The sequence below is a fragment of the Osmerus mordax genome, chromosome 20, assembly GCF_038355195.1.
Source record: "Osmerus mordax isolate fOsmMor3 chromosome 20, fOsmMor3.pri, whole genome shotgun sequence".
In the NCBI taxonomy this organism is placed as follows: Eukaryota; Metazoa; Chordata; class Actinopteri; order Osmeriformes; family Osmeridae; genus Osmerus; species Osmerus mordax.
Genome location: NC_090069.1, coordinates 3,633,161 through 3,643,755, shown reverse-complemented (window position 1 = coordinate 3,643,755; position 10,595 = coordinate 3,633,161). Strand labels below are relative to the sequence as shown.

At 47.3% G+C, this 10,595-nt stretch overlaps 1 protein-coding gene across 4 annotated transcripts in view; it reads right to left on the bottom strand.

Moving 5' to 3' along the window:
• Nucleotides 1-242: 242 nt before the first annotated feature.
• The window catches only part of LOC136964236 (electrogenic sodium bicarbonate cotransporter 1-like), a 29,932-nt gene continuing 19,579 nt past the window's right edge, over nt 243-10,595 (bottom strand). For 2 of the 4 annotated variants that reach the window (XM_067258252.1, XM_067258254.1), the window contains exons 14-26: nt 9,205-9,476; nt 8,503-8,597; nt 8,141-8,326; nt 6,933-7,046; nt 5,917-6,078; nt 5,403-5,581; nt 5,219-5,291; nt 4,194-4,262; nt 3,911-4,084; nt 3,346-3,507; nt 3,032-3,140; nt 2,492-2,565; nt 243-2,385 (exon numbers count right to left, since the gene is read on the bottom strand). In XM_067258252.1, coding sequence (XP_067114353.1) covers nt 2,522-2,565; nt 3,032-3,140; nt 3,346-3,507; nt 3,911-4,084; nt 4,194-4,262; nt 5,219-5,291; nt 5,403-5,581; nt 5,917-6,078; nt 6,933-7,046; nt 8,141-8,326; nt 8,503-8,597; nt 9,205-9,476 — 1,639 coding nt within the window. In that variant the 3' untranslated portion in view covers nt 243-2,385; nt 2,492-2,521. The remainder of the gene's footprint in view (nt 2,386-2,491; nt 2,566-3,031; nt 3,141-3,345; nt 3,508-3,910; nt 4,085-4,193; nt 4,263-5,218; nt 5,292-5,402; nt 5,582-5,916; nt 6,079-6,932; nt 7,047-8,140; nt 8,327-8,502; nt 8,598-9,204; nt 9,477-10,595) is intronic. The other 2 variants (XM_067258255.1, XM_067258253.1) reach the window with 2 other exon arrangements.

The window sequence follows — 10,595 nt, the reverse complement described above, 5'->3', positions numbered from 1 at the left end:
AGGGCTTATAAATTCATACAAAGCATTCAAATGCTTAATCTGTTAGATTGTAAAGCTATTTTCAAACTAATTCTTTAAGTAACATGACCTATTTCTTAAGTTTTCTAAAACATGGTTTGCACAAGATTACTATTCTAAGGATATGCGTTTTTGATAAGATATGATATTCCAAGAAAACATAACATTGAATCTGTAAAAGGCAGATAAATATGCAACTGAAATATTTGATTTAAAACTGACTTTTCAAATATGTTTATTGTACTTCATAGTTTACAGTATACTTCATTGGAAAAAATAAATCATTTGTGTGTCGTATAATTTTCAGAGAATATATGATGGAGCATTCTAGAAGTCTAGGAGTGCTAAGAATTTTGTATCACTGCAAAGACTGCTACTCCACCAAGAAATAAGATCTATGGACACATGCACATCTGACATATGCTTGTTGAATATTTACCAAGTTTGTTTATATTTGTTTTACAGGTGCATCACATTCTGTAAAAGTCAAAGAGAATTAAATGAATCTGATTAACAAAACCAGTACAGTCAAGATATACATACATTAAACATTATGTCCCAAAACAGGAACAAAGTGGAACAATTCTCCAGAATAGGCCTGCAAATACTGTGTAAGCCAGCTGCATTTTAACAGCCAAACTAAAAGGGTGCTCTTTTACATACTCACAATCTTCCACACCACTCCCAACTTCCAACTTCTACAATTTGTATGTGGAATTACCTAAAAACTGCAGCTCATACCATATTCCTGACATTGCATTAGAGTTTTGAATTTCAATGTGCCCCTGTATTAATGTCTTACAGAAAACAAAAATATACAGTTTTTAACCACATTTGGACATATGTACATATTTTGCCTCCTGTGTAGAGTAATCTCTTATATAATTAAGATGAATGATATCTTTGGCTATATTACAGTTTTGATCCTTTTGAAACCATATAAGCCAAATATACATTTTGAATAATCTCGAGCCTTTTTAAGTATTGCAACTGGTCAATTTCTTTTAACAGTGCTGATGACAGATTTGTCTTTATAGTTAAACCAACAAAAATAAAGCTTTATCGCTACAATTGAAAGAAAAATACAAATACAGTATATCTGTAAATGGCAGTGTTTAAAGTACATGTATCTTCTGTTTTTAATCATCCTAGCCCTTTGCATAGAGTACAGACGACAGACCAGTCTTTCTTGCAGGAATGCAAGACACAAGAGTACATCTCAACATTGCATTAACTCACAGTGATTATTCATTGATTTATATCACTTAAAAAAACAACAGTTCTACTAAATCATCACTTCATTAAAAAATATATGATAAAAATGTGTTTACTGAAGATTTCAAAATCTTCAGTAGACAGCTTAAGTAAATACATATTTTTACACCGAAATCTCTTACGTTACCGTTATTGCATTTTCCACTTCAAAATACAGATTTAAAAAAATCTCTGATGAAATTGTGACAGAGCAGAAGCAACATAAGAGAGTGATAGAGCTTGAGATCCTATGCTGTGCCCTTTCAATAATTAAATCAGCATTAGTGATCACAAGTAACTGCATAGCATGCCTTCACCATACTCCTAATACCTGGCACCTACATATAAAGAGGTAGACCTACAAACACAGTTTCATCTGTTTATCCCTACTTCAGGAAAGTGTAGGTGGAAGGTTCATTCAACTTGTGGGAATGATAAAAAAAAAAACATTAGAAAAGAGGTTGCCTTTAAGATTCACACACAGTAGGAAATAGAATAAAATCAAATCATAATTTAGGTACAATAGCTCAACATCTTGCATATTCTTCACAAATATTAAAATGCATCTGTGACGAGGGTATGGAATAAAATAAGAATGAATGATGTGAACATCTTTAACATTCACAGCTCTTTATCTTTATAAAGTATTACTCTATAATACATATAATATGGCCATATGGGGACACTGTAGATTATGAATGTATAAAGTTCACAATTAGCATATGAAAGCTTTATGAATCATTCATAACACCCATCTGAGTATGTGGAGGGTGACATTGTTTGGTGTATCAACAAATTAAGAACTGCCAAAAAAAACTCCCCTCTTTGTCTCTTCCCTCCTTTCCTCTCATTCATAGGGGAAATCATTTTATGAATTGACTTTAAAACTATTACTCAAGAACGATGGAAGGGGGGGGGGGGGGGGGGTGCTGCATTATGAGAGAGAAGGATCTGTGCCGGGCAGGGCTTGTTGAGCTGAGTCTAGTTGGGTTCGTGGAAATGATGGGTTACAGTGACGTTTCTGAGCTCGGAGTCTTCCAGAACCCATTTTCTTCTGGCTCCAGATCTATTCTAATCTGAGGCACCGATATCTTGAAGGGTTTTTTGTCCAGACTGAGAAAGATGAGTTGAAAAAAGACAAACAACATTTAGTTGAAGGAAAAAATCCATACCTACACATTAGCACGTGACTACTCTGGAAACTTGTGCGGGTACTTACCTCGCGACAGTCGGGGTCTCGAAGTAACGCTCAGCACTGCGAGTGTGGGTCAAGGAAAGATGAGGGTTTACCTCCTAGAAAAGAGCACACATATCAACTTGAGACGGCCTTCTTTCTCATAAGCATTCAATTCCACCACAAAAGGACAAAGCAGCAACGAATCGGAAGAGCACACTTTATGAGCAGCTTTCAGAAGGGCTATTTGGGAAGCTGGACAACAAGAAAAATGATTAAGAGAAAAGAAAGTTCAGTGATTTGTCAGAACACAAAATTAGAGATGGGGAAAACCACAGAACAAGGCTAAAGATCAAACATGAGATTAGAAAGGAGTGCGCAAAGCATAGAGAGAAGCAGGCATAGAAATAGACACACCCTCTGCCAAACTCAGCCTTCAAACAGTAACACTCTCTCGAAACTTAGAAAGGCTACCAGGTAGCAAAAAAGTAGAGACTGTAGTATTAAAATACTTTTGAAAGAAGTGAGCATGAGGACAAGGTCTAAGCATTCAGAAATGCCCCTGTGATGGAGGGCGACAGATACCTGGCTGGTACTCACTGACAGAGGACTTATCTCCCAACATGGCCTCTTGTTCCATTATGTCCATAGAGATTTTTATACTGGGGACATTTTCATGGTAGGGGTACTCAGACTGTGGGGGAGGAAGAAACAAATCCTCATTTGGGGATCATGGTATAAAAAAACTAAACAACTGAATGGATGTTCTACAGCGAGGAGAACGTGGCTGGGGACGAAACGAGACTAAACAACGACTTCATCGATAAAGACACCAACAGAGTGATGGAGTGGGGGGGTGGGGTGGGGGAAAGAACAACTTCAACAAAAGAAACGCTTACAAAATCAATTTCGCTGTCGATACTGCCTTTCTTCTTCTTCTTCTTCTTCTCGTCCTCCTTCTTCTTCTTGTCTTTCTCGGGGATGACATCATCCAGGTAGCTGAGATCGTGCTGGGAGAAGAGATAGTCCATGGCCTTCCTCACAGCCACCAAGGCTAAAATCTGAAAGGAAAATACATGTATTATGCCTGTGTGTGTGCGCCTGTGTGCCTGTGTGTGTGCGCCTGTGTGCGTCTGTGTGTGTGCGTGTGCGCCTGTGTGCGCCTGTGTGCGCCTGTGTGCGCCTGTGTGCGTCTGTGTGCGTCTGTGTGTGTGCGCCTGTGTGCGCCTGTGTGCGCCTGTGTGCGCTTGTGTGCGCGTCTGTGTGTGTGTCTGTGTGTGTGCGCCTGTGTGCGTCTGTGTGTGCGCGCGTGTGCGCCTGTGTGTGCGCGCGTGTGCGCCTGTGTGCGCCTGTGTGCGCCTGTGTGCGCCTGTGTGCGCCTGTGTGCGCCTGTGTGCGCCTGTGTGCGCCTGTGTGCGCCTGTGTGCGCCTGTGTGCGCCTGTGTGCGTCTGTGTGCGTCTCACCATGACAGGGAAGACGATGGCGGCCACCGTGGACTTGAGGATCCAGAGCAGGGCCAGGCAGAGCGCCTGGATGAAGGTGAACAAGTGGATCCTCCGCTGGGGAACGTGGCGGAGGTAGATCAGGTCAGGCTGGTGCTTGGCAGGCATCAGGAGCAACTGCAGGCGGTCCATGAACTGACGGACACACACACACACACACAGGGGTTAAAAATGGGACAGGCGTATCGACGACTTTGCGGCACTGCTGCAAACCTTTCTTCCAAGTTGGATCACTGTAGCTCACCTGGACGCCATTGAGAGATGCTACTCCCATGTAGAGGAATACGCCATACAGCACAGGCATGGGGATGAACTGATGGAGAGAGAGAGAGAGAGAGATGGCGTGAGAGTGAAAAAGACTACAAGTCTATATTCTGTGTTTTTCGATTGCCAAAGCGCCTTCTATAACATTACTAGAAAGTCGAGTTACTAGAATGGATGCGTTTAGCTGCTTGACTCTTGGCTGCCCTTTGAGCAGATTAGATTACCAGAAAGTATAACAACTGTTAGCATTTAAGGGTCTGAGCTTTAAGGGTTCTACCCCCCCCCCCCCCCCCCAACTCAAATAAGGGAAACTAACAGGAATTCAAGATCAAGATCAAGACACACTGACGGGAAATAACAGAAACCCTCTTGGCAATTCTGCTCGGAGCTGCAAAAGCCTGATATATTATTCACATAATGAACATCTGAAGACATAATGATAACCCTATTTTAAGAGTAACATCTTGAGGCGAGCTTTTCTATGGAGACAATCACAGATGCGGCGACAGCAACTTGTCACAACCCATTATTACCTCAACCTTCCACAAGGGGGAGGTTCGTTAACCTCAACCTCATCACTACAGTTCTTGCGGATGCTGAGACCATGTAAAACAGTACAGGCTCTGCCGGACAAGAGCCATTTCCCTTTCCGCCTTCAGGAACCTTTTGACCAGGCTTTCTCCTTGAGACATGAGAAAGCCTGGGAACAAGGTTACTTGAAACTCATGTTGATGACTTGGCAGCACTGTGATAGGTAGATTAACGAAGGAATGGAAACTGGAGAAGTGACTGAACTGCAACCTGAAACTACACCCGGGTGAGCATGCTTATTTCACATCGCATTACCTCAACGATGGGCCGAACAAATTGGATTACCGCGAGATTTCCAATGATTTTACATTTATATAGAAGGAGGATTTTCCCCCCCTTAAAAGAAGAAGACAGTAATCTCAAACATGCGTGCGGGAAGCTCTCATGAGAGCTGAGAAGTGGTTAACAAGCTACCTTGAGGATTGGAGCCATGAAGACCGAGAGGCCGGTGAGAATGAAAACAAAGATACCGGTGACCCTTTGCTCCCTGTGAGAGAAAACAAAAAAAACATTAGCACGTATCACACACCAGATGTCTCTCGGGAAATTTCAAAAGGACCATCAGGTGTCATCGGTGGCGCTGCCTGCGTCTTCTCACCTGACGCCCAGGAACTTGGGCTGCTCGCCGGGGGCCGAGGTCTGAGTCTCCATCTTCAGAGAGTCGATGTGGGCGATGGAGATGACCGTCGCCGCCACGTACCACGGCAGGCCCATGAAGGAACACACGATCAACAGCACGGCCACCCAGAACAGGTCCAAGTGGTAGCCTGCTCCTTTCTGGGGAGGGAGGGGGGGGGGGGAGGGAGGGAGGTGTTGAGAAGGAGAACGTTTTTTTTAATGGTGAGATTACAAACCACAAAGAGTGGGAGTTTAGTGGTTTAACAGTTGACCGACCGCTGACACAGGGTTAAGTGCAGGTCAGAGCGTGCGGTTGGAACCCACACATGCAGTTGAGAGAGGGAGACAGACAGAGAGAGAGCGAGAGAGAGCGAGAGAAAGTGAGAAAAAGAAAGAAAGGGAGAACGAGAGAGCTAGTGGGAGAATGAGAAGCTGAAAACACCGAGATCTCACACAAACACACACACACACACACACAAAGAGAGTCCCCTCACCTTGAGTTTGTGCTCCTTCCTGTTGACGATAACGGCCGTGATCTGCTGGTCCATGAACACGAGGATGGTGACCAGCAGCGCGGGGAGCAGCGCAGCGAGGCACACCCACCAGGGGTTGCCTCCGAACGGAGGCACAAACCAGCCACGGTGTGGACTGGTGGGCTGCGGATCAGAGGCACGCACGCAGTCAAGACGCACTCAGACACGAGTCAGATACAAGTGAGTGTACAAACACACAAGCAGTGTACATCCGGATATTCTTAGAAAGAACTGTAGGTGTTTCGCGTAACCGAACAAAGGCAACCTTGAGCAAAGGAGAACGATTTGGTTCGCGCTCATGCCCCCCCATTCTGCCCATATTCTGCCCTCATGAGACGGATCGACCGATAGCCTGGGAGTCAAAGGAGTCGTACATCATTCCATGACAAGCGAAGGGGAAAGAAGGGAAGTATTCGCTGTGGGACCGCACAAAGCTCAGTCTGTCCCTGCAGCAATAAGGCTGGCAGTGTTCTCCACAGCTCCCTTTAATCACCCGGTTATTTGATTCACCCACCCTGGCCTCCCCCCCGCTCCCCACACCCTGGCCCCCCTCTCCCCACCCCCGAGGTGTACCCATCCACCCCTGCCCTCATCCACCCCCTCCCCCTAGCCCTGAGGGCTGAGTAAGGTAAGACAATCATCAGACAGGTTCCTGGGTCTGAGTGCAGGGGGATATCACGTGTCGCTTCTTGCCATTATCTCCAAGGATTACAGAGAAACGGTCCGCACCGCAAAATTGAGCGTCGTTTCCGTGGAGATGAAATGCCCGTGCACCCGCAGAAGCTTTTATCACAATATTTGGAAACCATTTCAAATCCTTAAATGAATCCATTTGTATTGGCTTGCCTGCTTGCCAGAGTGTAATTCACTCCTATTAAAAAGGTTCAGTTGTGTTGGTGTCAAGTGCCGTCGACATCGTTACAGTTGTAGCACATTAGCTCATTGATTGGGTTGTATTATGGAGCACAGGTACTCACCTTGAATTCACTTGGCACTATGAGCTTGGGCGTGTCCACACCGACCAAGGCGTCCACACCGCAGAAGATGAGAATGGCCAGGATGATGGCAAAATCACTGATAAGCTTCCTCACCTAGAGAACAAAGTACCAGGGTCAGCTTTGGCCAAACCTTTGACTGTGAGCGCCTTGGTCCTGTTTACTAGAACTACCCTTGTACCCTTAGTATAGATAGTCCACATATTTAAATTTGAGGTATATGTTTATTGTATGCACCTTCCTGCCAGAGCAAATTCCTTGTCTGTGCAAACTTTCATGGCGAATAAATCCCATTCTGATTCTGATTCTGAACTAACACATCCACATGATCCTCGAGGCTTGGTTCACATCGTGAGATGTAACTCCAACCATGTACATGGGCCGGTTAGGAGACCGTAGCCTTTACAGTTTTGATAGAACTTGATATAAAATGTTTGATCTTTGTTGGGATGGGTCAGAGTGTGTTTTCTGAGGATGTTCACCAGGCTCCTGTAGAGAGGTGTGCGTGTGTGTGTGTGTGTAGGGAAGGGGGGGAGCGGTGTGTGTGTGTGTGTGTGTGTAGGGGAAGAGGAGGGGGTGGCGGTGTGTGTGTGTAGAGAAGGAGAGGTGTGTGTGTAGGGAAGGGGGGGCAGTGTGTGGGTGTGTCTGAGTAGGGTGCGTTTGTGTGCATGTGTGAGGCCCTCTCCCACCCTAGGTCACGCTAGCTAAGCACGGGATGTGCTTTTGGATGTTCCAGTTCTTCCCCATCCCCACACAGATACACCTCTTACACACTCTTTCACGTGAGCCGGCAGACAGACCCGAGCTTTGACCGCCACAGGGTGGTGGTGGTGAGGGCAGGTACAACATGACCGCCACACTCTGACAAGGACCCCAGAGATCACCCGGTGCCGTCAGCAGCAACGACACCTGCCAGCCTCCCGTGACCTCATCAAGAGGACGACAATGGAAAACTGATTCTCCATTGTTAGCAGCTGCCGTCACAGGCCCCCGTGATTGGCTGTGTGTGTGTGGGGGGAGGGGGGAGAGGGGGTGACGTCAAAGGCCCCCGTGATTGGCTGTGTGTGTGTGTGTGGGGGGAGGGGGTGACGACAAAGCCCCCCGTGATTGGCTGTGGGGGGCGGGGGTGACGTCAAAGCCCCCCGTGATTGGCTGTGGGAGGGGGGGGGGGGGAGGCGGCGTCTACTCACGGTGGTGGGGAAGAAGCGGCTGAACTTGAACTGCTTCAGACACATGGAGCACGTGTAGGTGCCCAGGAACAGGACGAAGGACATGAGCGTGATGTCGGGCACGTAGCCACACGCCGAGCCCACCAGCTGCCCGCCGTACGTGCCACACTGCGTCCTGGTGAGGGAAGCCCAGGTCGTGTTCACCGTCTGCAGAACACACACGCACACGCACACAATTACACCGCGTGACCACGGCAACGATCCTCAGGAGATCTTCGGGGATGCGCGACGACGTCCTATCTAAGAGTGGTATTGGTTTGATTGATTAGGTCTGGCCCCATCGACATCTCCCACTAAAACAGCCCATTCCTAGGGCAGCTCACCAGGTCGGTGTTGTTGGCCCAGGGCGCCTCTCCGTCGTAGAGCCCCGTGCCGTTGGCCCAGGGAGACTCTTCGTTGTAGAGACCCGTCATGTTACCTGTTTGGACCGAAACAACAGAGGGGAAACTCGTCACTATAGAAAACCACATCAGTGAGAGAGAGACACAGAGAGAAGGGGAGAGAGAGAGATTTAAAGAGACAGACACAGAAGGAGAGACATAGAGAGACACAAAGAGAGAGATACAAAGAGAGAGAGACAGACAGATGGCATGCAGTATGACTCAAGGTCACCACAGATACATCCTTGACTTGCTTTGGCTAAATGGTAACATATCTCATCTGACCCATGACTCTGCCAGAACACACACTTCACAGGAACAGATAGTGGCAGAGTCAACAGCTTTATCTCCATGACGACACCGACTGCTATGAATTGGCATTTGCAGTGTAAACAACACAAAATAGTCCTACTGTGCTAGGGGGGGGGAAAGGTCAATATTGTCCTGCCTGGAGGAAAAACGGTGGCATGACTTCCTTTGTACGATCTACCTCTGGGGGGCGGATACCGACAAGTCCGAATGAGAACTTGAGAAAGAGGTGACGCAACACGTCCTGCTACTTGTGCTCTAGCCCTCCACTGCGCCTCCTTCTGGCAGAGCCGGGTAAGGGGAGGAGGGGGGGGGGGGGGTCAGGGAGCGCCGTACCGTCCGCGGGGGGCATGCAGACGCAGCTGTACTGCGTGACGAGGTCGGGGTCGTAGTGGGAGTCGATGGGGTTGTGGTGGGCCAGCTTCAGCATCTTCTTGAAGGCGTCGTAGATGAAGATGAAGCTGATCAGGGCCGAGAAGCCCTCCTCGGTGAACCGCGTGAAGTACTGGACCAGGAAGCTGGCGTCCGTGGCCACCAGCACCAGGCAGAGGAAGGCCGACCACAGGCCGATCCAGAGGCGGAACTCCAGGTAGTCGATGGCGTTGTCCCTGGTTGGTTTTTGGGAGAGGGAGGGAGAGAGGGAGGGGGCCGACAAAGGGAGGGAGAGCGATAGGGGCAGAGGGAGGGGCGGAGGGAGGGAACAGAGAACATGAACACGACGTACAACGCGACATCATGTGACAGTGTGCGAGGACAAAGTGAGCTACAAACGCGAAAAAAAAAACAAAGCCTGGAGGCTGCTTGTGTTGAACGTTAGTTTTGTATCAACAGCGATCCTTAGATCACAAGGGCCGGTGCGGTTCAGGGTGTTCCTGGGGGATGTTTGTAAGTTGGAAGCAAACAAAAACGTTACGATAACCACTAATTCCAGGAGACCGACACCCCCCCCCCCGGGACTGATTTCGGGGGAAAAGGTCAATTTTCTCTATCTAAGAAGATTATCTTGTACAGTACAGCGTAGTGACGCATGTACATTTTACCTATCTATATAGACTTTAATGTGGTTCGTTTCGCCTGTGGTTGTCTGCTTGGAGGGTTTGAGTAATCTGATTGGTTGACAAGTCTGAAGGACTCGTCCGGACGGACTGACTGAGAGAGGCAGCCAGTGACTCTCACCATGGAAACCCCCTGAGGACATTGTGGCCTTAGCAGGCTCCATTCACAGTGTGAAATTAATTGAAAGTGAATTATTCATAATGGAACATAACCAGTTGAGTATCCGGTAATGCTAGAAGACTCTCAGAGCACGAACAAAGACTGAGATAAGACAGAATGGGGTCTTCACTTATTAGTATTTGTCTAACGGCCAAAAATGTATCTTCTTTATTGAAGTTGCTAAAGCACAAAGCTAGCGTCTGTACTATGGCAACACTGGGTCTACCTCAGGCTGAAAGACAAATCAATTATGTACATGTCAGGCCCTGAACATTGTGAGTACAATCAGCTTTTGTCGTGTGGCATTTAACCAGGCCGACATAGTTCTGCTGCAGGTTCAACTGAAGCGGGAGCACTCCTGAACAAGAGTCACATGACCCATTGAGAGCAGGAAGAAACTGGTAGACAATGATGCTGCAGTTGTGGGCAGCTGATTGGCAGTTTGTTATTCCAGAAGTAGAATTTGTTTCAGCCAACAGCCAGTCTTTGACTTAATGAAATTCAAGTCGTTT